The sequence below is a fragment of the Asterias amurensis genome, chromosome 11, assembly GCF_032118995.1.
Source record: "Asterias amurensis chromosome 11, ASM3211899v1".
Classification (NCBI taxonomy): domain Eukaryota; kingdom Metazoa; phylum Echinodermata; class Asteroidea; order Forcipulatida; family Asteriidae; genus Asterias; species Asterias amurensis.
Genome location: NC_092658.1, coordinates 14,635,101 through 14,661,659, shown reverse-complemented (window position 1 = coordinate 14,661,659; position 26,559 = coordinate 14,635,101). Strand labels below are relative to the sequence as shown.

General features: G+C 38.1%; 1 protein-coding gene and 1 long non-coding RNA gene across 7 annotated transcripts in view; one reads left to right on the top strand and one right to left on the bottom strand.

The window, feature by feature from the left end:
• The window catches only part of LOC139943859 (uncharacterized), a 295,369-nt gene that overhangs the window by 102,349 nt on the left and 166,461 nt on the right, over window positions 1–26,559 (bottom strand). The window lies entirely within an intron of this gene.
• Window positions 1–26,559, top strand: part of LOC139944139 (unconventional myosin-XV-like) — a 67,637-nt gene that overhangs the window by 33,422 nt on the left and 7,656 nt on the right. For 2 of the 5 annotated variants that reach the window (XM_071941103.1, XM_071941102.1), the window contains exons 27-49: window positions 100–420; window positions 4,140–4,316; window positions 4,810–4,955; window positions 6,688–6,831; window positions 7,712–7,741; window positions 9,006–9,136; window positions 9,442–10,713; window positions 11,436–11,474; window positions 13,536–13,670; window positions 14,590–14,725; window positions 15,270–15,382; window positions 16,659–16,774; window positions 17,251–17,344; window positions 18,026–18,191; window positions 18,669–18,760; window positions 19,051–19,116; window positions 19,961–20,082; window positions 20,801–20,886; window positions 21,616–21,756; window positions 22,194–22,288; window positions 22,668–22,750; window positions 24,145–24,370; window positions 25,122–25,296. In XM_071941103.1, the coding sequence (XP_071797204.1) occupies window positions 100–420; window positions 4,140–4,316; window positions 4,810–4,955; window positions 6,688–6,831; window positions 7,712–7,741; window positions 9,006–9,136; window positions 9,442–10,713; window positions 11,436–11,474; window positions 13,536–13,670; window positions 14,590–14,725; window positions 15,270–15,382; window positions 16,659–16,774; window positions 17,251–17,344; window positions 18,026–18,191; window positions 18,669–18,760; window positions 19,051–19,116; window positions 19,961–20,082; window positions 20,801–20,886; window positions 21,616–21,756; window positions 22,194–22,288; window positions 22,668–22,750; window positions 24,145–24,370; window positions 25,122–25,296 (4,106 nt within the window). The remainder of the gene's footprint in view (window positions 1–99; window positions 421–4,139; window positions 4,317–4,809; window positions 4,956–6,687; window positions 6,832–7,711; window positions 7,742–9,005; window positions 9,137–9,441; window positions 10,714–11,435; window positions 11,475–13,535; window positions 13,671–14,589; window positions 14,726–15,269; window positions 15,383–16,658; window positions 16,775–17,250; window positions 17,345–18,025; window positions 18,192–18,668; window positions 18,761–19,050; window positions 19,117–19,960; window positions 20,083–20,800; window positions 20,887–21,615; window positions 21,757–22,193; window positions 22,289–22,667; window positions 22,751–24,144; window positions 24,371–25,121; window positions 25,297–26,559) is intronic. The other 3 variants (XM_071941104.1, XM_071941105.1, XM_071941106.1) reach the window with 3 other exon arrangements.

Sequence of the window (26,559 nt, the reverse complement as noted above, 5' to 3'; positions counted from 1 at the left end):
CATATTTTCCCAAGCTCTGAGAAAAAAAATCCTCCGGCAAATAACCCAAATCAATCAGAAAGATATAATAAGACTGAAAATTGCTCTTTTATTTTGCAGCAACTTGGCTCAAATTGATGCCCTGCTTGAGATGGAACCTGTCGCTATAAACTCGAACATCCCCCCTCCGCCAAACTTCCCTCCACCTCACCCACCCCAACCTCCTCCAGTAACCACAGCGCAGTCTTCTGCCGGAGAGAACAACTCGACCGGACAGTACGCCAAAGTGATACGAAAGACGTCAACAACAAACGATGAAGTACTATATGCATCAAGCATCTTGTATGCCAAACCTACAGAGAAACGGTCTAGTAAGCCATTGTTCCCTGGTCATATTCACATACCGGAACCAGACTATGATGATGATGTAGCTTACCAAGGGTAAGTCAATACTTTGATTTTATTTTATGTTGAGTTTTGGTTAAAGGCAGTGGACACTATTGGTAATTACTCAAAATAATTATCAGCAAAATTCTAACCGCTGGTTTCACAATCTATACTATTAAAAGCGTAACCTGCGCCATCTTGGATTGAAAATTAGAAGGTCCAGTGGTATGGCATCCTTGTGGAATCCAACACGGTTGTTTGTGTGGAATTCAATACGTTTGTGTGGTTTCAGACGTCGGGTTGCAAGTCTGCAAAACCCGGATCCAAACTCGCACTTACAAGTCATGTGATTGGAGGAAGTTTGGGCGGCGACCGTGCGTCAACCACTGGTCGATGTTGTTACCAGACTTCCTAGAAATCTTTCTGACAGGTGACTCATTGGACAGTGTTTCGCAGATGGTGCTCCGGATTGGTTCATTCATTGCCCCTTGACCGCCCACCCGCCATTCGATCCGCCCTTTTTGGTCAGGTTACTTTCGTGTTGTACTAAGCATGGTTCTCCGGATTGGTTCATTCATTGTCGCGCAGGGTCGAAAGGGTCGAAGAGGCTGGGTGCCAGGACAAACCCGAAACAATCTCACGAATTTGACCGAATTTGCATTGAATGGATGAAGTACCGTAGATTGATGTTTCGCAGGCGACCATGTGTCAACCACTGGTCGACGTTGTTATCAGACTTCCTAGAAATCCTTCTGCGGGTGACTCATTTGTTGAAAAGATTAAATGGATAATATTTATAAAAAAGCATTCACTTCCAAACGGCGTGAGAATTATCATGATGAACAAGGTTGGGATCAAACGGAAGCTTAATAATTTGGAAACATTGGGTAGGGCCGGCTATAGGTTGGAAGGTGTCTAAGGGAATTTTACAATTAATAACATTTTGGGGTTGGAGGGGGGGGCCTTACACAAAGAGCCATTCTGGTCAGTGTATTGTGAGTGGTGTGTTGTCTGGTTTGAGACAGGCCACCTGTTGCTTGGTGAAGAAGGTCGCCGTGGGACCACTTTAGGTTGACAGTGGGTGGCGACCTTGGACCTTTTGCCAGTAAACTCAAATGGGTACATGAATTACGTTTTAGAATACGGTCTGTTCATGGAGGTATAATGTTGCAGTTTCAGAGTTTAACCATGGAGGTAGAATTGTGAAACCATTCCTTACTCTATGGTGAAACTTATACACGTACGTCAAAGGCATGTTTTGAAGCTGTAAAAAAAGAACTTTGCTTTGCATTTGGTCAAAGTTGTTAAGCAAAACGACATTAAGTTTCCTTTTGAATAAGTCCATTCACAAAATTGGTTAGAGCAGTGTGTCGGTCAGGTCTCAGAATGTACATTTTGCCAAATCCATTTTGAAGCCTAATTTAGCCATCGGCCCGTCGGGTTGGTTACTCATGGAGATAATATTAACAAAAGAGACCTCGTGCGGCTGAATGGGGTACATTTTTAGGAGTTTGTCTATTGACCCAAACTGGACGTAACAAACCTTAAACATGACTTGACATGCTTTCTGAAAGTGAAATAAGTTAGAGAAAATGGAGTGGGGACGAGTTTATCGTTTTTATTTAGTTTGTACGATATAGGGTTCCAGAGATATGGGATGTATGGAGGTTTGTTCCTAGAGCAGCGTGAACATGAACGCGGTCAGAAATTGTGTCGTTTGTCGTTCAAATTTCGCGAGATGCAATAAGCCCAAAGTGACAATAAAAAAATAGAAAAAAACCAGACCTCCCAAGTCTCACGCATTAGGAGTGAGACTCACGCATTTGGGCTCTGTCTCACGCTCACACGCACATCAACCATTATTGGGGCGAGATCGGGGAAAAAAAATTAACGACATTTTTTGTACAAAATTTGTACAAACAGAGCGCAAATATGCAGATTGCGCACGCTTTTGCTCATCCAGTAGGTTCAGCTCAAATTCGGCAGAGCGCAAAACGCTTATTGCGCACAAGTTTGTTCCGATTCTTTTAGCAAATTCGTTGAAATGCGCTCCACTAGCGAAGACACAACAGGCAGAAGAAGTGAGCGATTGATTTTGGACATCATTTTTAGTCTATTTTTTTCAAGTTTGGAAGGATATAATCTGACACAATCGAACCTCCACATTAACCATCAACATCTCCTGTGTACCTCAAGTGAGTTTTAATTATTCTGAGGAGGCTTTTGATGCATTTTGAAACACCTTTTGTCCACATTCACATTGTTTTATTTATTGATAAAAAAAAAAGTTGGGCGGCGATTTAAAAAGGCCTTCTTAAACTGGCAATTTTTTTTCCGGGGGGATGGGGGTTGAGCTTTGAAAAATCTCACACATAGCTGGCCTCTGGACTTGGCATCTCTGCCTGCAAAACACTTTTTTGACGTTCACGTTAAGTGCTCCCGTTATACATGCAGCCTATTGACCAGAAAGTTTACAAGACCAATTCAGATGAGAATAAACTAAACAGAGGCCTACGCTCTTACCGCCCCCGCCCCCCCCCCCCCCCGAAAAAAAAAGAAAAAAAACAGTAGATAAATTAGATTTGTGGCACACAGCATGTTCCAAAAACTCGCTTTACTTATAGTGCTGTAGCAACGCTATGTATCGTGGGACGTAAAAATGTCATTTTTGACGAAATTTTTAAAAAGGAAATCAAGCATTATGAATGTATATTGAGTGTGTGGAGAAAGTTTTGGTAGTGTAGTACAAAAGAAACTTTAGTTATTGCTGGCTAACGGTCAGTTTCACCTATCAACGCTGATTTGAAAAACGTGTAACGTTAGGGAGGCCCAACTTATTAGACCCCTATAAGGCTCACGGGGGAGCCTTAAAGTTTCTAGATGCATAAGGTACGTGACACGAGGTGGGTACAGCCACTGCAAGTAGTGGTGGACGTGCGAAATAGCTTCATTTTGGGTTAGAATTATGACGCCATGCATAAATATTGAGAGAGGCGTATAACACCCTCACCCACATTTCGAAATATTTGTGTAAAGGATTTTTATATCCTAGCGGGGTGCCGCGCGAAGCGCGGCATCCCGCTAGTGACTATAATAAGTGTTGTCTTTTAGTTATTGAATCAAAATTTCTTGATTTTGTGCAAATTATAATCATAGACGTAAAACAGATGTTTCTATGAAAAAGATGAATACATCAATGACTTGATTCATGTACAAACCTCCCAGATAGCTTTGGCGCATCAAACAACCTGCTCTTGATGAATGTCCACGTTGTTGGCGCTCCTGGGGTGATACTTTTTTCTCACATGCCGGGTCATCTTTTTGGTACAGCCTCCCACTTCAACTCAGAAAAGCAAATACTTGTTCCCATAGACCCTTCCCATGAAATATGTAAATTGCCTGTAGCGCGTGCGCACTAACGTTTTGGTTGGCAAAATGAGGGAACATCGTGCTGTTTTGTACACGGCTAATGGGTGCGTGACGCAGACGCGACTGCGCGTCTGCTTAGTGCACAACTCTATGGCGTTTGCCAACCAACAAGGTCTGCACGTATGCCTGAATGTAATTGGCATATTTCATGGGAAGGGTCCATTCAAAACACATCTCAAAACATGTCTATTTTGGAAACCATAGCCTTCAAACTTTTGGTTGTCTTTGTGTATAGCAAGCAGAGTTCTTGTTTCTGCGCCGGGAGTGTCATCATTGACAGACATGGCACACTAGAAGTGTCCACCATTATTATTATCACGATAATTTGTTTCTTTCTTTTTTAGGGATAATGTGTACGATGACACTATAGTAGTACCTGTGAGTCCGATTCATCCCACGGTGAACTCTGAACCCAGTGATGATGGTAGTACCAACTCAGATCACACTACTGGTCATTATATAAGGAGTGTTTCTGTTCCTTTAAGTGACTCAAGAAATCGACTAGATGACTATGTAGACAGGTTGGTATTACTTGTCAAGATCATCCTTCCAGAAATTGCTTTCTTTGCCCAATTTAGGTTCAATATATCTTTAAAAAGGGAATGTATACATTTGGTAATAACTCTTCTTTAAAGTAATAGCAATACAAACTCTCCGGTAGAAGCCTACAGTAGCTTTCCATTGTAAAAAAGCCTTCAGAAATAATTTGTAAACTCTTTATATTCTCAAATTATTCCTACACTTTGCTAATCGCCTTGACAGGCAACTAGGTCTGATGATGTTGTACGAATGCCTGCTGATTGATTGATTGATTGATTGATTGATTGATTGACTGATTGTCTGGGCCTGTGTAGGTTGTTTTTATGGCTGAACAATTTTCTGTTCAATACTGTACAGACTGTTGCTTGAGAAAAGCTGATTATAATACATTTTATTTTTCTCCCTTTAAATCCAGATTTAGTAGTTTTGGTTTTATTTGTGATTATCTGTTATATTTTCTCTCTTTAATTCCAGATTATTTAATCCTGTCCTTGAGATGAACGAAACCTCTGATCTAGCCAACCTGCAGAAGTTGAATAAATCCCTGAGGGGTGGAGGGCGATCTCCGGTACCAGCCCCGCCCCCTCCTCCTCCTATACATCCACCTTTGTCCATCCCAGGTAGGAAGTTATAAATCAATCTCAAAGAATTGCTAAAGAAACCTGATTTGACATTTAGTTTTCTTCTTCTTTGGAACTTTGGTATTATTCTTGGCTGAAATTGGCTGAAAGTTGTTGTTTTTGCTGTGATGTATCTTCCGACTTGCCTTGTATTTTTTTGGTTTTAACCTATGATTAAATTAACCCTGTTGAAAACTAACCCCTAACTCTACTAAATGTCTAGACTACATTGCTTCAATTTAGTCTTTACAATTAACACTCACATTGTGTTTATACCTCAATCTCTGTAGACAACATTTTAAATTTAACTTTAATGAATTAACCTAGACACAAGTTAACTGATTGTTACTGATAGTGATTTAACCATCCCCTTACACACTTAATCCCTACCCCCTCTTTATGCAAAAACAACATCAAATAGTAGCCACCCAAAAAAATAAAATATACATATATGTGAAAATATGAGAAAAAGACAAAGGTTCGTTAACGTTTTTCTATCAGTGCTGGCAAACTTTTGCAACACCAGCATGGAACAATTTGCAAATTAGGTCTCTGATGTTTACTGAGTACTATGTGATGGGGGGGGGGGGGGGCTAGCCTAAGGCCTAATTCTCGATTGGTTTTTGTTTGATTTTCAAATTTAAACTAGGCTTATAAAGTATATGTTTGAAAATATCTTCACAAAAGGTGGAGATTCTTCTGTTTTGAAGTTGGATTTCTTTCTAAGACAATATAATTAATGATGTTAAAACATTTAGTTCTGGAACACATTTAGTTCTTAGAGTACTAACCATATAAGTAGTCAAATAATTATAGTTTTAGGTGTTTTGAGTAGATAAATCAAGATTATTTTAACCATGTAGTGTTATCTTAGGGACCATCAAAAACAAAATTCTCAATGTCAAATAGAGAGTACCACTTGCCCTCTTATAGACCCTTCCATTCATCTTTGCAATTTGTGATCTCTGAAAAGTTTGTAAAGATCATGCAAATCTATAGCTTTGTTGTATCTACATGTACCAAATGACTTACATTTGTTGAGCTTTTGTATAATACATGTATAATGACACCAAGAGTGTAGTGACTAGAGGGATATGTGTGACAGCTAGACTAAACAAATTTTATTAAGCACAAATTTTATTAAAGGCACTGTACACGTTTGGTAATTGTCAAAGAACAGTGTTCTCACTTGGTGTATCCCATCATAAGCAAAAAATAACAAGCTTGTGAAAATTTCAGCTCAATTGGTCATCAAAGTTGCGAGAAAATGATGAAAGAAAAACACCCTTGTTGGACAAATTTGTGTGCTTTCAGATAGGAATAAGATACTTCTAGCTAGAAGTCTTTTATTATTTTAGTGAGAAATTACCTCTTTCTCAAAAACTACGTTACTTCAGAGGGAGTCATCTCCCACTAAGTTTTATACTAACAACAGCTCTCCAATGCTCGTTACCATGCAAGTCAGTTTTTAAGTTAATATTTGTTTTGAGTAATTACCAAACGTGTACCTTCCCTTTAATCACAAATGTTTTGGGGTTTTTTCCTTTATTTTTTTTGCCAAAAAGGGTTGTTACTGATGACAATATTAAATACGTTGTGGTTTCATACTAAGAGCTTTAGTCAACTCAAAGACCGTCCCCGGTTTGTGGTACTCTTTTTGCTCGACATTGAGAATTCCATCGCGCAGAAGAGTCCTTTATCCATTAACAACTGTTTTACTAACATGATGTAGGTTACCCTAACATGGCACCTAACCCTGTATTGACTCATGGAATGATGCAACCCACCATGCCAGCCATGCAGCCAGTTATGCCCATGACTATGCCAGCCGTAATGCCGGCCACAATGGCTACTGCAATGTCGGCTCCTATGTCAGGTAACATTTTAAAGAGTGAATTTTCATCAATTTGGTTTCACCGGAACTTTGAGGGTTATTTTATGAATGGTGTGTCATGGCAGAGTGGATAAGAACCATAGAGTTTATATATAAGAACTAGAGGGCTCACTGGTGATGCTGCTTGCACAAACGCGACGGGACTGCAAGATGACAAGCGCGCCATTCGGTACACGCGTTTAATATGAAATACACGTTTTTTTTATTTAACAAGTATGCTGTTTGTTCAACTTACAAAATGGCCGCACAAACACACCCTGTGAGATGGCTGTTTTGTCAACTTAGAAAATGGCCGCCTGTGCGCATGCCGGAGCGCGTATATAGGCCAGTGCGCCCTCTAGTTCTTATATATAACTCTATGATAAGAACAAATGACTGAAGCTCTAGTGTTTCTGATCAGCAGAGTGTGGGTTTAAGTCCTGGTTTTGACACTTGTGTCGTTAAGCAAGACACTTAACCATCGCTGCATCCTGTGGATGGGACGTAAAGCCATTGGTACCGTGTGTTGTATTATGCACGTAAAAGAATCCGGTGCACTGAAAAGAGAAGGGGTTTGCCACAGTGTTCCTAGTTCGATTAGGTGGCTGTAGTGGTAATTAAACTTCGTCAAAAATGCCAAGCTAAGAATTAGCCACAGTCAAAGTCATTGTGGTGGAATCTGCTTGTATTTCAAATACTAAATAATCACTTTAACATTTTCTAAAACTGAAGATAAATCTGTACTTACAAACAGTTTTTTACTTCTACAATGTAACATTCATTCATAAAACCTAAACATCATTTAATATTAGCTTGAATTGGTTGAGGTATTATACTAACTCCTTTACTAACCCATTGTTTTGTTTTGTTCCTTTGGTACCAGCATATGCTACTCCTGGCATGCCTTATCAAGGTAATATACAAATATTGACTGCTTCGAGTGCTATGGTTAAAACTATGACTCCCGAGGTGATCCCGGAGCGTTCTATTTTCCCGAGGCGAAGCCGAGGGAAAATAGAACGCTCCGGGGATCACCGAGGGAGTCATAGTTTTTAACCAATGCATGAGTAAAAGCAGTCAATATTTGTTTTATAACACCCCAAACATTTCTAAATACTGTACTATTATTATTAAGTTACAGACCTGAATGCTACAATCCACGGACGACGCGAATACAGATTGCAAACACTTTTACTTACTGTGTTGCATGTAGTGTCGTGCAATCCGAAATGGTTACAGACTATTAATTTATGATCCTCGTACACGCAACGGCATCTGGGTACTGCACGCCGTGTGCTAGTCTGTCGGACTTGCGCACGGCGCCGTGTGCTAGTCTTCGGACTAGCGCATGGCAAACCGACGCACTATCACACGGCCGTCGTCTAGCAAAACTAAGACATGTCATGTGACGCGCTCTAAACCAATGAGCAGGCAGAATACTTGCAAGGGGTGTTATAATATTGTAATAGTGTTGTCGGTCTATCCCCTTTAATCAGAATGCTTAACAATTTTCTGCTAAGCAGAAATTAACAGGATACCAGTCACAAATTGTACTTGTGCCATGGTAGTTTGGCTGGTAACCTTATTCTGATTCTGACACATGTATGTAATGCATCTTGTTGTTTAAAGTGAGGTGCGACTTTCAAAAAATATTTTGGCCAGAGATAGACTTTTGACAGTTCTCATAACGTCTTCAGACTTTTTTTTATGGTAAATGTATTGGTAACAATTTTGTTAAATTGGATGAAGAGATGAAGTGACTTGATCAAGTTTATTATTACTTGTTTTTGGTGTTATTTTGTTTATTCGTATGTACTGTAGAGCTGTTGTTTGTTTCATTTGTAGACTGTTCCTTGACAATCCCATTTCGGAGCATGCCTCCACACTTATAGATATTGACTGTACTTGTTTTTTCCTTCTGATGATGGTATGTGGAAATAAACATTTCTTTGAATTCAATTAAATAAAAATGTGGAAGCACGTTCCAAAAAGTAGGGCTTTTCATCAAGGAATGGTTTACAAGATCAAAAACAGCTTTACAAATATTGGTTGGCCTGAGATAGACTTTGACAGGTCTAAACGCCTTCAGACTTTTTATGTTGAATGTAAAGAAACAATTTGATTTCATTGGATGAAGAGACGAAGTGACTTGATGAAGTTTAATATTGTCACTGCAGCCCCCGCTCAGATGGTGATGCAGCCAGCTATGTATGCAGCAGCAGTTCAAGTACAGCAACAACAGCAGCAACAGCAGCAGCAAGATTCCATGATGCAGCAGCAGACATTTCTAAACCAGCAAACCATTCTGGTGAGTTGCACAACTTGTACTAGATTGCATTTTCAATTCGTTTGTACCTGAAGTTTCTTTCCACCTTCTTGTTGCCATCACAAAAGCCTCTTGGAAACTGTTAGTGCTTGAGTATAATTTTGTATGTCAGATTTCAAATATCTTTCATGTTGAATTTTCTTATGAGAAATTATGAGATTTATTCAGCGTGAATCACAACAATCCGGCCAGGAGCAGCAAACTGGTCACAATTTTTATAAGTTACTGAACATTTTTAGACTACGCTTACATTTCTCATAAATGTTTTCTCCTGTTTTCTTGAATAGGCCCAGCAAATGCAGCTCCAGCAACAGCAGCAGATGCTTGAATCAATGCAATCCCAGCTCTCATCCAAAGATTCAACAAAGGACCCTCTGAAAAGTTCCCTCTCTAAGACAAAAGCTGCTGATGATTACTCATGGAGGAATCAACCCTCGCAGGAATCACCATCTACTAGCCGGCCAAAAAGCCTCCAGTTCTCAGATAATGTTGTCAATATTCCAGCCGAGTCTTCCAATGAGATGACCACTACCAAGTTGAAAATAGAAACTCAAGCACAGAGATCCAGACCTAGAGTTGCTCCAGCAGGCCCCGCACTAGAATCTCAATCTAGACCTGCTTCACTAAGAGCTACTTCACCAGGTCCTGCAAGGAGCTCCCACCCTACAGCTGCTTCCCCTGGCTCTGTACCAACCCCACCTCCTCTTCCTCCACCCCCACCAGCTCCCTCACAAGAGGCCAGCCAGGTTAAGGTCCGCTCCAAAAGTGGCAAAGTTATCTCCTTGAATGATGCCTACCGAGCAAATACTATTCGTGTAGGTCGTGTGGTATGGCCGCCTAGGCGTGGGGAAGATCCAAAACCTCAAGCTGTCGGAATCGACTGGGGTGATTATACTGAAGAGGATGACCCAAGCCCACCAATCAACCAGGACCCAGTGCCAAAACCCACTAGTCATATTAAGAAGGCAGTCAAGACTTCAACTGAACAATCCAGAGTTGCTCCAGATGCTTCTCTACAACTTATGATCAGTGCACGAGCCCAGAAGATTCAGCAGCAATTTGAAGCCAACTATGGGAAACCAACCCCTGCCCGTCAAGCGTCTCCAAAAAAATCTCCCATCAAGATTCCTCCACCAGTCAAACCAAAGTACAGCCCCCGTCGTTCGCCTACCAAGATCAGCATTGATGATGTCCACGCTGAAGCTATGGCTAAGATATTTGCCCAGAAAGCTGTACTTGATCAAAGAAGTCCACCAGAGGAGAAGCCAAAAGCCCTAAGTCCAGCTAAGAGGCCAACGTCCCCTTTGTACCAGACCTCATTCCCCTATCCACCACCACCTCCAATACCTCCCAGCCAAGGACCTCCACCTCCACCTCCTATTCAGCGCATCAAAGTCAAGGCTGAGGCCTTCCAGAAAACCAACCAGGTGGTGAGATCAGAGAGTAAGAGGGTTCCTAAGAAGATCATCTCAACGGAGAAGGAAGGGGTGCATAATGAAGCTATGCATGTCCTGAAATCTCATGGTCATCGAGTTCGGACAAATACAGATGCTATTATGGTAAGTTGTATACCTAAATTTCTACACACTGACTGGCACCCCTGAACAAAGTTATTGACAAAATAAGGAAACTGCCCACATAGGGCTACTAGATGGCTTGGTTGTTAGAGCACTGGCACGTTAATTAGGAGGCCATTGGTTCAAATCCTGCTCTAGTCAATTTTTTTTTGGTTATCCCCAAATCACATGTAAATTTTCTGAGGATTGATGTTGTACAAAATGTGAGAACCTTTAGAATAGCACCATTTGGAGGTAGAAATATTAACTGAAACATTGGTGCACCCTAGCCTTCGTACAACAAGTTTAATGGTACAATACTTAAACAAAGTTTAGATTCTGATTTCAAATTAAATTTAATAATTGCAAATTGCTTTGCATGTGTGATAACATTATTTCTCTGTTTCTAGCATTGTCGTTCTCTCCAATTTCAAAACTTAAAAAAAAATTGTAAAATGCCCTCCGGTGGCTGTTTTATGTAATCCAATCTTAGACCTCCAAAAATAACCCAAGACACCCACAACATGGTGGTGCTATATTGCTGTGATGCCCTTTGACAAGTTCCAATACAAAAATTTTAGTTTCCCTCAGAAGTGCCCCTTGCCAGCGGAAAACTGCCTGCCCCCTTCAAGAACAAAATTCAAGGCCTATAGTCTAAAAAAGAGCCTCAGTTTTCTCAACCAAACTTAACCTTCCTGGAAATGTCCAAACGTTTTCTACCTTAGGCCTCCCGTCGGTACAAGCTAAGTGATAAAATAATGAATGTGAGTATTAATGAAATTTGTTGCCTGTCACCGCTTGCATGAAATAGCTGTGTTACAGTTGGATGCATTCTAATAACCATCAATGTAAAAGTCACCTCCATGTGCTCATCATGAGATACATCAGTCTATTAAATATGTAATATAAGAGGTAGCTTTATTAGTTGGTTTTTACCTTGACACCGATGTATGTAGGCATTGTATCTGTGAAAACACAAATCACAGGCATAGTACTCGGGTTGGTATCGATCCCATGACCTTTGTCAATCCAGAGCAGATGTCTACATTTGTACCAACTAGTGATTGCCTAGTAGCTATTCTAGGCAGTTCGAATCCTATGCTTAAGCAGCGGTTTGATCTCGGGAATTGGCAAAAAAAAAAAAAATATCCCCAACACAAATTCAACATCTTTTAAAGAGCTAGTGTACATTGCATTAGTCCATCTGAAGTTGGAGCACTATGAAGTTTGCAAAAGCCCCCCCCCCCTCCACCCCACCCCTTTCATGTTGTAGTCATTTTAGCGGTCTAATGTTACATTGTGTGTGCCATTTGTTTGTAGTATGCATTAATCAATGAATCTAGAAATAACACATGCCAGCATTTTGTTTGCAGAAAGACATACATACATATGTACATATAGGCTCTATATTTGTACGCTTTGTTTCAGCATAGAGACCCCTTTGCTAAGGCCACCATTACTGATGAGGTCAAACAATAAAAATGCGTTTGCTTAAAAGCACCAAGTTAAATTCTGGAAACATTTTTCAGTAGATAACTGGAATGTACTTGTCAAAATGTTCAGAACAAACCGACGCTTGACTTTTCTACTCGAAAGAAATTTATCGCAGTTCACTTATATCCCCTACATGTATATTATTTGTTTCCACGATGCCATAGTTTTGCATATAAACCAAAACAAAAAAACAAAACACTACCCATCTTCGAATGCAATTTTTCAAGAGACAATTGCCATCTTTCAGCGCCAAACATTTGTCAGCCTTGCAATGATGTGAGAAAACATTAATTTAAGGTAGTCAACAAAAATGATAAAATGTCTTAAAATATTTCCATTTTGCCCTGTTACGTTTAAAGCTTTAGGTTTTGCTACCTGTTTTTCACTGTGCTTCATGCAAATGTATGTACTTGATATTATTTCTTTTGTTTTCAATAAACTGTGCTCTCATTTATTAATTTTTTATCCAAATATGATTTGATGTTATTGTAATATTACTGCCCTTGAGCAAGCTGGCTCTAGAGGTAACTTTTTTTAAATATAAATTTGCTCCTTTTATTTGACATCTTTATTCTGCATGTGACTTTCTGTCTTTTTGTTAATTTTTTTTAACTTAAGTGCCCTCTGGGAGACCACATTATTATGGGTTATTCTTATAAAATAATAGAATATTAATGAATTAAATCAATCAATTAATCAATCAATCACCATGGTCCAGTGATTAGACTGCATGACTTGCAATATACAAGGCTGGGGTTCAAATCCCCCAAGCTATAACCACTGATTTCACAATGACTCAACTGTCTAGTTACTGAATCAAAATCTATTGGTTTGTGCAATTCATAATCATAGAGTCTAAACTAATGTTTGTATGAGAGAGATTGGTTGTTGCCAGCTGGGTGTTTATATCCCCTTGTGGGAGTTTGCAGAGCTCTCTTGAAGGGAAGACCATCTAAACAAACAAATAAATATTTAGAAATAAATACTGGTACCAGAAATAAACTTGGGTGATTGATGTTTGTGCATGTATGTCATCAGCCCTTGTACTAGATCAAGTTTTTTACTGTTTATTCCAAGGGCCAGGGGTCGATTTCACAAAGAGTTAGGACTAGTCCTAAGTCCTAACTGACTTAGAACTAGTCCTAGGAGATAGTAAAAACGTATGGCAAGTAACTTGTCCTAACTAGAGATAAGACTGGTCCTCCCTCTTTGTGAAATCCACCCCAGGTATACCTGAAGATTACAAATACATAAATAAATCAATCAATCGACCGTTTCAATAAATATTTGTACAAATGGTAAATTGGTTGTTGTTGTGCATTTTATTGTAGGAGATTGTGGTTCCACGTCTATCTTCAGATGATACAGCCATGATGGAATCAATGCATACTAAGTCCTATCCAGCAGTTCCAGATGTCTTCTATACCTACAACAGAGTACGATGGCGTCTCTACATACGCAAAGAGGTCAGAAAAACTAAGCTCCTCAGTTAAAAAAAATGTTGCCAACCCCAAAATCGTTTAAAATTTACCAAGTCAGTTTCCCTTGTAGGTTATTATTTAAAATATGAAATAAAAAGTCACATCTCCTTATGGTGACCCCCTGGCTGCCACTTCCCAGGTTGTTGGTTCAAATAAAAGTTATCACAATAACTAGTTCTTATATAGCGCATTTTAGAATTGAGTAACGACCTACATTTAGTGCCCTGATCATTGGGCCAATAACTAACATTCCTTTAACCTTTCTAAGCTCCCTGGGGAGTATACAGCCCGGGCTGCCGCGGTGCTCCAAATGCTTGTTCAAACGCATTATCAACCTCTATCCTCGCAGGTACAGGACGAGTAACTTTAGATAAGACTGGTCCTAACTCTTTGTGAAATCCACCCCAGGACTCAAACCCACACCATGATGGCTTAAACCACCAGGAGTTCGATGTTCAATCCTGTAGTAAATTTTTAACTGTTCTACCACTTGTGGTTTATTTTTTGATACCACTAATAATAATAATAATAATAATAACAACAATTATATGTTGTCTTCTGACGATGAACAGAGCAAGCTAGTCAAAACGTTGAGACCAATCCAAGAACTGACTCCGCGGTAGTACAGTTAATCTTATAAGCTAAAGTAGTAGTCCCAGCCTATTTCTATACCATCTGCCTAATAGTTAATAAGCAGGACAGTTCTTTTTAGAACTGAGAAGTCTCCCGAACACCCGAACAATCTACTCCGCGGTAGTAGAATAAAGCAAAACAGTTCTCTAAGAACAAACTCTACCTGGCAAGTAGATACACACATGGTGTTACCCCAAACCAAATATATATTGATACCTCACCATGAAATGCCTCAAATCCTATAAACAATTATATGTGTTGACTTGTACAGGTGTTCACCCCAGGAGAGAGGTTAGATAACCCAATGGCCCAGCAGCTTATCTTCTATCAGATAGTAACGGATACATTCAGTAAGAGCTGTATCAGGATGAGCAGAGAGGAGAAACGCTCTGTCAGAGATATGCTGGGTCAGTCAATACAAAGCTCATAATTCAATGCGTCTATTTGTAATGCAATTTTAAGAAAGAGATATGATTGGTCAGTCAGTGCAAAAATTCATTCTTTCATTCTTTAAATTCATTCTGTATATTGAGAGGAGAAACGCTATGTCAGAGATATCCGGGGCAGTCAAAACAAACTCATTCTTTCATTCTTTAAATTCATTCTGTATTTTTAGTCCATAAAAAGAAATTTTTTATTTATTTCTAATGCAATAAGATAAAATATTGATATTCAAAAATGTAAAATAAACAATTAACACATAGATAAAGCCAATAAGTCAAATAATAATCTAAAACAACTACAAAAGACAAAAAATCTTAACATATGATGAGGATGGGCAAGGTGATAAAGAATGATACACACATTAACTTGTACAGTATGTATTGTTTGAAGCTTTGCATGGTGTGGATAAATGGGGGAAAAGTATAAATAAATAGTAAACTTGCTAGACTTGTACATTTGATATTGATAAAAGCGATAACTTTGTCTATTTGTTGTTGATATTATTAGATCCTGAAGGCATTAACCCACAAAATGCCGGGCAGAAGACCAAATTGAAGAAAGATGTCATCGAAATGGTCCGGAAATTTCCACTCTACTTCAGCAGGCTCTACCCAGTGACTGTAAGTGACTTAAAAATCATGGGCTGCAAAAACTTTCAAACTTTTTAAGAATGATTTGCTTGCTGTTTAGTCAAATATTATTCCTGTAGGCCTGTACTTACAAAACAGATTTCTATAAACTATAACCCTTGAAAATTCTTGGGGAATTTAACCCAACTGCCATCCTATGTTCGTTCACACTTTGAGGAAATGGGTTCTCAGTGTAACATGTATTTCACTTCCCGGTATTTCACAATTCCGGCCAAAATGATCGGGCCACATCGGATCGCAACGTTAAAATAAACATTCCCTGTCCACTTCCACGGTGACAATAACAATTCTATCCCCGTCCCGCGAAGCAAGCAACTTCAGCAGCATGTTCCGTTGGGACTGCTTAGAATTTAGTATTTTAGAATTGAATACAGGTTTTCAGGAATAACTGTTTAACAAACTGATTTATTACTATTATTTTCTTTTGAGGTGATCCTGCTAAGCATTTAACTGTTCTCAAGACAGCTTTAATCTGTTAATTCTTTTAGAGAGGCTTAATCCTACAATCCTGTGTATTTAATCAAGAGATATCCTGGTAGCCTAATCTGTTAATTATTTAATCCCATTATGCAGTGTGAATAGGAATAACTGTTAACTGTTAGTATCTAACCTCATTCACACTACATGTATGATCATATTAGACAATTTTTGGTTGAACTTTTCATTTCCAGAAGTTTACTGAGTGTTTGTGTTTTCCTAGGAAACTTGTGTAAAGTGTGAAAGGACCAATATTGGACATTCTTTCAGGAGTTTGAAGTGTTACAAAATTTTCTATAGTGAGGTTTTTAAGTAGGATTTGAAATGTGGAAATACGATATGTAAAGGTTTGCCGTAACACCATGTAATGACTATCTCTAAATGAGTTGGAATGGTTCTGAAAAGAGCCGTTGGTTTCAACTCGATGTTTCGATTGCTCTGTGAATGCTTCTGGAGAAGAGAAAATCTCTCTAGAAGACGATCACAGAGCATACTAATTGAAACATCGAGTTGAAACCAACGACTCCTTTCAGAACCACCCCAACTCATTAAGAGATAGTCATTACATGGTGTTATCGCAAACCTATCCATATCGTGAGGTTTTTACTTCATTTAAAATCAAATTCTCTCACTTGTAAATGAAACAGGGCAGCAGAACGAATCATCAAGTAGAGTGTTATCATATTTTCTGTAGCGAGGTTTGAAGACTATGTCCAATTCTTTATACTTCTTTATTTGTTTAATCCTCTGACTTGTTGTTATGAAACAGGGCAGCAGGACGAATCGTCAAGTAGAACTTCTTGGAATCTCAGAGAGTGGAATCCGTTTGATCAAAAGAGAATACGATCAATCTAAAGATCAACTGACAGTACTAGAACACATCCAGTAAGTTCACCTTCTCAATTTTATGTCAGTGTTTGTTTGTCTTAGTGTTAACTAATGAGCTAATAGACCTGTAATTGTTGTTGTTCCTATTCAACTAATGTGGGACCACAAACATGACTGTTGCGCTGAAGGAAACAAACTCGAGTCCAAATGTTTGAATAAGCATGAGACTTTCACGGTTTTTTATAAGATGTGGCTAGCAAGAGTACTAAACCAAATTACTAATAATCAAAAAATGTTTGCTTTTAGAAGATAATTGAAAGTATGAATGCTTTGATTGAGCTACGTCTTTGATTAAATAATCATTGCTTTTAAAACTCACTAATTGGGATCAGCTGTCTTGAAGTTGATGAAAAGTTATTGCTAACACAAGCCATGTCAAATTATCTGAAAATTTGATGGTATTTTGCTTTGTGTAACCAGAATTAACATTTCCTCTAATTTGTCTAACCTATTAACAATAACTTTGTGTGTAGCTTCTCAGATATTTTACAGATTGAAGTAACATCCAGTGGTACCATCCGTTTTACTCTTACTAACGACAAAGTAATACCCCTATTTACTCATAGGGTAGGTAATGTTTTTCCTAACATAACCACGCATAATAATCTGTTGCGTATACGCACACTGAGATTCTGTCAGTTGATTGGTTGAACATGTGTCACATGTCATCAATTGTTTAACCCTGTGTGCTGCTGCAGCGCTCTAAACATTAATGTAGGTTTTTAAGGTTATGCCGAAATTCAGGAGCGATTAATTATGTCCACGCAAGAAGAATATAGGAATACAAAATCGAAGAAACGTTACTGTTAGTAACCCTTTTTAGATTCTAACTTGTGGGCATGAAAACTGATATAGTTTTACTCAAAGGCAGTGGACACTATTGGGTATTACTCAAAACCTTACTTGGTAACGAGTAATGGGGGCTGTTGATAGTATAAAACATTATGAGGAATGGCTCCCTCTGAAGTAACGTAGTTTTCAAGAAAGGATGAATTTTCCACGAATTTGAGAACTCAGAATTAGGTTTTGAGGTCTCGAAATCAAGCATCTGAAAGCACACAACTTTGTGTGACAAGGGTCTTTTTTCTTCCATTATCTTGCAACTTTGACGACCAATTGAGCTAAAATCTTCACAGCTTTGTTATTTTATGCATATGTTGTGATACACCAAGTGATAAGACTGGTCTTTGACAATGACCAATAGTGTCCAGTGTCTTTATAACCATTAATTATCATTTACATTATCAGGCACAGCAGATTCGGAGTATGATTGAAGCCTACATCATTGATCTTGAGAGAGACACTCAGTATATGAGAGCCATACAGGATTACATCACAAGAGAATCTACTCTCCTTAGCTTCATGAAAGGAGACATTATTAAACTGACTACAAGACACTCCGCTACTGATTCAGGTACTTCCTCATCATTGCAAGACATATTCTCTAAGAGAAAAATAACGGTCGCAAAAATTACAGTCACAAATAGGACGTTTGATCGTGTGTACTGTATAGGGTACAACTAGAGTAATAATGATAATAATAATTATAATAACAAAGTTTTATAGAGCGCACATATCCACAAAAGTGGATATAGAGCGCACATATCCACAAAAGTACTCAGGGCGCTATTACAGAGAAACTCAAACAAAAATTACAAAGAACCAATTGAATACAAAAGAACGGATCTATCGACATGAGATGTGTTTTGAGAGATGTTTTGAAAGAGTGAATAGAAGTGGATGTGTTGATGTGAAGAGGTAGTTGATTCGCTTCAGGCATAGTCATTGTTTGGACATCACCTTGGGCCTATAATTTTAACTATGCCCCTCATAGCAGTCAATATTTCTATATTATTGACTGTGTTGATATATTCTGACACCCATTATGTAGATTGGTTGTTTGGGATGTTGGATGGACATACTGGACTCTTCCCTAGAGAAAGTGTTGTACCTGCTGCAGGACCTGAATCAAGAAACTTCTTAGTAAGTGGATTTATGTAGAAAGCATCTTATAAAAACATTAAGGTTTATACTTTATAGACCTCATGCAGCGATATCACAAGCCCATACTGTCAGCGTATGGTCTACCATTTTGGTAGTCAATTGAAGGTAAGCTTTGGTTCGTGTTGAAACACGCACGTTGCCTAAAATGCTATCAGAACAGTATATCAGGGAAACTGATTCCAAAAATGGAGCAACTGGTACAAATAAAGTGTTATGATCAAAGTGTTCTAATAAAATAAAATAAAAAGTTATACTATTCTTATGTTTAGGTGAAAGGATTAGCAACAAACTTTACTGCCAGTAACCAAGAAGAACCAGCAAAACCAGGGCCTTCAGTAAGTTGCTCTATTTTTTAGTTGAAACATTTGGTGTCATAATTTCCACATGAAATAAGAGTTATGAAAGTAAAAGCTGGTCAAGTTTTGAGATGTGCCCCCTTTCATCATATCAAAAGTTGATAAGAATTAGACAGTGCAATCTCCATAAAATATAAGATTTTATGTTTTCTTCCATTGGGCTGTGTACAAATCAATCATGCCTGCAGGAAGTCCAGGCTCTGTGGCTCTTTTGAAACATGTGATGTCACAGGTCACATCGTCTATTGACAAACAAACATACAACCAGGGAAATGTAACAGGACCAAGGACAAAAGAAGCAGATAAGACAATTATGAGACAAGGGCAACACAACTGACAAATTACACCTTGTTTAAGAAGCAATTCTTTACGGGGCACCTAATTGTTTAGATATATCTTTTTTAGTAATGAATTTGTTCTTGAGGTTTTAACTACGATCAGGGCCCAATTTCATAGAGTTGCTAAGCACAAAAATTTGCTTAGCATGAAATTTCTTCCTTAATAAAAACAAGATTACCAACCAAATTTCCATATGTTGCATATTGCTTGTTACTGGTATTCAGCTGTTGTGTGCTTATCCTGAAAATCAGGTGGAAATTTGGTTGCTAGTCCTGTTTTTATCAAGGAAGAAATTTCATGTTAAGCAAATTTTTGTGCTTAGCAGCTCTATGAAATTGGGCCCAGCTGTAGAGCATACCGATCGTAATGTTGAGTTGTCAACCATCAGCTTTCTCAGAACCACCACTACTCAATAGAGTTTTACACATGGTGCAAATGGATGGAATTGATGCATTTTTCATGTAAGTATTTTTGTCTTTTGTAGAAGCAATCCTCCCCACCACCTTCCCCATCTAAGACTCTTGTTAGACAACTCACTCAGGATGAGATGACCAGGTTCTCGATGGTAGAATTTGCTTCCAAGTACTTCAGGGATTATCCGAACAAGTAAGCTCTTAAAAAATATATATATTATTTGCGTTGTAAAACAACAAATTTACTCGCATCCCCTTGAGGTGATCCCCTGGCTGCCACTTCCCAGGCTGTATCGTAATCTTGGGTGTGATCCCTGGCTACTGACTGGTACCCTAAACAAAGATAGACCAGCAACATCAGTTGGTAGATTGCCGGCAAGATAATCCGGAGGTCATTGGTTCAAATCCCACTCTGTCAATTTTTCTTTGTTCAGCCCCAATTATTTCAATGTTCACACTGTCAGTTTATTTTTAAAAACGTTACTGGGGAGTCTTAGAGGTCTATTTGTTTAGACACTGCTCTAGAATGCAAAGGTCATGGGTTCAAGTCCCACCCAGGTAATATGCCTGTGATTTTATTTCACAGAGCTCCAGAAAGTACTGAGTATAAAGTGCTAACACACATCGGTGTATATTGGAAAATCCAAAATAAAAATTCCTTATTCTCGATGCAAGTTTCCATCTTTTAAATTGCTAAATTTCCTTATTTTCCCCAACCTAGGTCTTGTTGATTTCTACTTCACACTTTATAGCTAAAAAGACACATCTTTTTGGTCAAGATGTTTTATTGTCCGAAAAATTGAAACAAATAAGGATAAAAGGTGACAAGATGTTTCTTGGCCAAGATGTTTTATTGTCGGGAAATTTGAAATAAATAAATTAATAAGATTGACTTTGATTATTATTAATAGATATGTGATGCAGAGAAAGACAGATGGCTCCATACGTGGCTCTCTTAAGTTCATGGGTAACCTCAAGAAATCACTCAATTTGAGTTGTGAGTATTCCCCCACAAAGAAAATGGCTTTGACCCAAACATCATTTCTGCCATTTTTACTAAAATGTAAGGAATTATACAAGAAAATTATAAGCAAAGCAAAATGCTTCTGTTGACAAACCATCTCTGGATAAAATTTAAAGTAAAAATAAAAATAATGGTTTCTTTTAATAGCGTTCATATCTGTCACTCAGTGACAGATCATCCCCTCTTCATACCTTTTGATATTTTTGCAGCAGCAACTTTATATGTTTGGTGATATTGCTGAGGGGTTGGAATGTCAATAACAGACCTTGAAATAAACCACAGCACCTACAGCAATAGACCGATCCATTAAGCTTCGCCCCATTGCGTACTGACCAATCACAACCCATAGCACAACCAAAAGTCCGACACTATAAAGTCAAACATGAGTGCGCGTATGCTTGGCGCACGCGCGGCAGAGTTGTGCATACATGTAATGGCATTGGAGAGGCTCATGTGTTCTTGCTCACACGTGCGCTGTGGGTGGAGACTAATGGATCGGTGTATTGCCTTGGTGCCCTGTGCTATTGCTGTGGTGCCCTTTGCAAACTTCAAATGCAAATTGACAGTTCCTCATAGAAGTGCCCCTTACCAGAGGGAAATTGATGTCCCTCTTCAAGAGCGAAGCCCAATGCCTGCAATAACTACACACTAGATTGTTCATTTTATTTTGATGATTGATTTTTCAATGTTTTTCATCTTTAGCCAAGAAGAAGCCTGTACCGAACCCACAGGATTGGTCTCTGTTCTTGGATGCTGTGTCTTATACAAACTCTCCTATCCAAGCATCTCTGCTGGAATTCCCCATCGTGGCTATCAATAAACTGGCTCTGGAATGCTTCATAGGTAAGCCACAAAAATAGACCTTATGCATTGATGTCATCCAGCCGCCATCTTAGAGGAAAAAACGGTGATGAAACAATTGAAACGCTCAGATTTGTACGCGCGGCGCGCAGTATTGGCCAATGAACAAACCCCTTATGAACTCTAGGTGAGACGCCCTACTGGAATGACATCATGGAAAGTCAGTACTAGAGATGTTTAGAGTAAAAAAAATTAAAAATCACGAATCATTAAAAATTGAATAAACTTCGTGCAAATTTAAATAATAGCATTAAAAAAACTTAGAGTGAGGCTTTATACCTTTGGTAATAACTCCCCAAAATAGTGACTGTTAAGAACCTACTTGTGTTGTGTCGCACAGAAAGTACCCAAACTCTACAAACTCCTTGAAATCAACTCTGTGTGCATTCATTGTTTTGATTTGTTTGTATTTGCTACAGCACTTATGCAATTGATGGGTGATTATCCCGTCAAAGTGAAGACCAATTCTCTACCACAGGATACAATGTATGAAAGAATCCTCTTCATATTCAAGGTATAATGAATTTGTCTGTCCGTTCGTTCTTGTCCATGTTTAGTTTCTGTCCCCAGGCATCCCTACATTAGCCCCGGCTTCCAGATGATGCCTCCATACTCTTTTAATTTAGTTCTCTCTGCCTCATTACATAGCTTTGTTTGTTGGTTATTCCTTTAAACAAAATTGTTTGTACTCTGTTTTCATGAAGAATGGAAGTAAATATAAATAATGAATGAATGAATGAATCCATCTAACAATCCTTCCACTTCCAAGAGGAATTTCCAGTCACAAACTAAATATTTGCTGTTCTTAAAAAAAAGAGTTAAATCCCCTTGCTGTGTTTTTATAACAATATTTTTCAAATTAAATAACAAGTATTTTACCTTTAAATATCGAGGCTTGTTTTGAGCACCGTGAGATCTGTGATGAAATCTACTGCCACATTATCAAGCAAACAACAAGAAACACCAGTGCCAAAAAGTAAGTCTTGATTAACTTCCTACAAAAAGTTTTAAAATACTTTCTAAGTTCATGTTATTGCTTTAGTAGGATTTGAAACTACGTTAATATTGAAAGGTTTGCGGTAACACCATGTATCGTAGGAGGTCCTGTTTTCGCGGTGTCCCTATTATCGTTGCAAATCTTTTACCTCTCTGTGCGCGATGTAAACAGTCCCAAGATAAAAATTGTGTGGTTTTATATGCCAAACAAAGAGTCTCCTCTTCTTTGACAAAAACTTAGAAACATGTAAGGCTCCACTGGTCATTTGCACTTGTAAATGCAAAAAGTTTGGTATTTTAGGCATTTCTACAAGGTACAAAAATATGTCATAATGTTGAGGCCATATAAAAATATTTGCCCACCGAAAAAGTTTCATCAAACGCTATTCAATTCACAATTCATGATGATCAAAATCATGTGACAGAATGTTTTGCTGAGCATTCTTGAAAAAAAATACCGAGGCTTAAAGAACCCATGTGCCTTATATCATTTTCTAATATTTTTGGAGATTTTTATTTTGTAACCCTCGTATCAATACTATTATTTATATCAAAATTTAAACATCAGCTTGTTGATTCAATTATCACTGTTTATGTATATACTTTATTATAAATATTAAGAAAAAAAATAGAACAAAAATAAATAGAAATCAGATTTTGAAGCCAGTAATTATTCACACTTTTTATATTTTTTTTATTTTTTTTTATTTTGTGCAAGTTACCATGGTAATTTTAAAAATTTAATAAAAAAATATTTTGAATAAAATGAAGGCAACTGCTGGCTATACAGTCATACACAGAGTCTCAAAGAACACTTGTAGTCACTGCAGATGTTTCTTCCATGTATGGCTTCACCGGGAAACCATACTTTCTCGTTTGCCGTGAAAACAGGAAAAACTCAAAACAAATGGGGCCAGTTGAAGTCATCCAAGATCGGTGTGTGGTGTGAACATTTCAATGTCCATCAAGTTTTAATACATGTTTGCATACTTCGTATTAACAAATGAAGATAATTAGGGCATCGGTTGATATAAGGCATCATTATTTTTTTCCCAATTCAAAGAAAAAGGCATAATAGCGTGATAACTGGTAAGCAGAGGATATAATGACTATTTCTAAATGAGTTGGGGTGGTTCTGAAAAGAACCTTTGGTTTCAACTCAATGTTTCGATCAGTATGCTCTGATTGTCTTCTTAATCAATCTCAACATTTCGACTAGCTTCTTGTCATCATCAGAAGACCGGCGATGTCACCTGAAGACCTGGCAAGTAGATATACACATGGTGTACCGCAAACATTATATGTTGGTACCTCGCCATGCAATGCCTCAAATCTCATAATCCATATATTTTAATTATATTCTTTACTATTCAGACTAAGTTTACTGCGAGCTTGGAGGTTCTTTGGTCTCCTAACATCCTACTTCCGCTGCTCACCAACACTGAAGCCTTATCTGTTTCAATACCTGACTATGGTAGCTCAGACTGCAGAGTATCAGTATGGTGGAATGGCTGGAGTATGTCTGTATAATCTACGTAAGACATTCAGGCATGGTGGTCGACGCTTGATGCCTGGTACAGTGGAGGTCCAACAACTTATGGTGAGCTCAAAATTTCATTTTTTGGGTTATATTTATTTTTTGGTTTTCATATAACAAAACTATTGTCTGTTGCTTTACATTTGTAATGTTCCTATTGTATACATGTGGATATTTTGCTGTACTTTAATATTTTTATTGTTAATCTGTATTTTAGTACAGCCTGCTGGCTGCGATGAGCAGATTTTAATAAACCAGTAATAATAGTATAAATGGGAAAAGTCGCTTTGAAAGGCAAAGTATACCTTTGATTTTTTTAAACACTTTGATTGTTTGAATCCTATAAAAATGTAGCAGCAAAGCCCAGGAAAGATCTTGTTGGTGTTCCATTGTGTGAACCACAAATTGGAACTTTGATGTGATCGCTTGAAGAGAGATACAATGAAACTAACATGTGAAAATTTCATTTCAAAAGGTGGTCGTGTTTTTGAGATATCGCTGAAAAACTGGAGCAAATATATCCAAGCAGGAAATATAACCCCCAAACGCAAACACCACAGTATGAGAAATGTTACTGACAGTAGTGCTTCTCTGATTCAAATCTGGGGGCATAAAAACTGATATCTTTTTTACATAACCACATTACTCCAAAGTGAAATGTTGCTTAAAATGCTTTTTTTTATCAAAAGCTGCTGCGGGCTTATTACAAACAGTTTTTATTTGCATTTAAGAGTGATTACCGAACGAATACCTTCACTTCAAATAGGGAAACTTTCTCCCCAAAATTAATAAGATAAATTTATTTTCTGATAAGGAGGGGCGTATGGTCAGACGACAGCAGGTTCATCTTCCTGGTAATATGCGAACAATGGTTAAGGTATCAGGCAGCACAGTGGTATGGGATATACTGGAAGAGCTATGCACTGAGATGGGTTTACAGCAGCCTGAAGCTATCAAGGAGTTTGGACTCTTTGGATTGGTACCCTCAAGTAAGTGTTTTTTCACAAATGAATTAAAATTAATATGAAATCGAGAGCCAGCTGTTTATATGTGACCTGTCACGGCCAAATGAGCTGAAAGTCGCACTGTGCCATTTGCTAGTGCAGTTGGTCGAAGTCAAATCTTTCCCAATAGACTGTGCAAGTCTCGCGCAGATTTGAACTTCCGGGACCATTGTGGTCCCAACCTTATGGAGTTTTACGTTGGGGAGATTTTGTTTCGTCCATTACTTTAGTTTAATATAGTTTATGACCATAAAAATGACATATGGTGTTAAAAATGTAATACTAATTAACAACATATATAAAAGAAAAAATAAAGTCAACATAATAACGAAGAAAAACCGATAATTGAACTTGACCTCAGGTCAGGTTACTTGTAAAAAATTAAGAATTTGTGCCCATCTCTGATCACGAAACTTACGCAGACGCTTGTTTTGGCCGCGCGGGGTGGAAAGCCTTTTCATTGGTCGCTTAGGCGTCGGCTTCCTCTTTAAAATGCGTCACGCGTTTATCTAACGCCCTTGCGACCATCGTGCGTCCGCGTATAAACCAGCTTTCAGTAGTTTCACATTCGGGCGTAGATTTACAAAAGGGGTTTCAAAACATTTAAGATCAAACCAACATCCTTGTCCCAGAGTTTTACTTTTGTCTATACATAGACTTTAACCGATAATTGTGTATTTGTTTTAAAAGCTAAATATAATTTAAACAAGCTCTAATGGGTATTTTTGTTGTTCAGATTCGGCATTAAGAAAAAATTAAAGCAAAGATTTGATTCATAACAAAATTAACTTCTTCAGTTGTCGTGTTTTCTCGCTCCGGTGCGCGCGAGACTTGCACAGTCTATAGAGTGAGAACTCTCTTGTTTCCACCATCGTGTTTAAAGTTTCAAATCCTACTTAAAGGGTCTATGTACTTTTTGTTGGACAAAAAACACAATGTCCACAGATTTACACTAAACTAACACAGTTTGAAGATAATGATAGTTGAAAGCTTCCCTGAAAATATTACTTGCTGAGGTGTTGTAGTTTTAAAGAAATGAGTAAAACAATGTCATGAAAATAATTTTCGTCTTACTGATCATGTGACGAAAATTAATTTAGCATGTAAAAATGTATTTTCATTACATTGTTTTATTCATTTCTCAAAAACCACAGCACCTCAGCTTTTAATATTTTAAGGTACGCTTTCTACTATCATTATCTTTAAACGGTGTAAGTTTAATTTAAATTTGTGGACATTGTGTTTTGT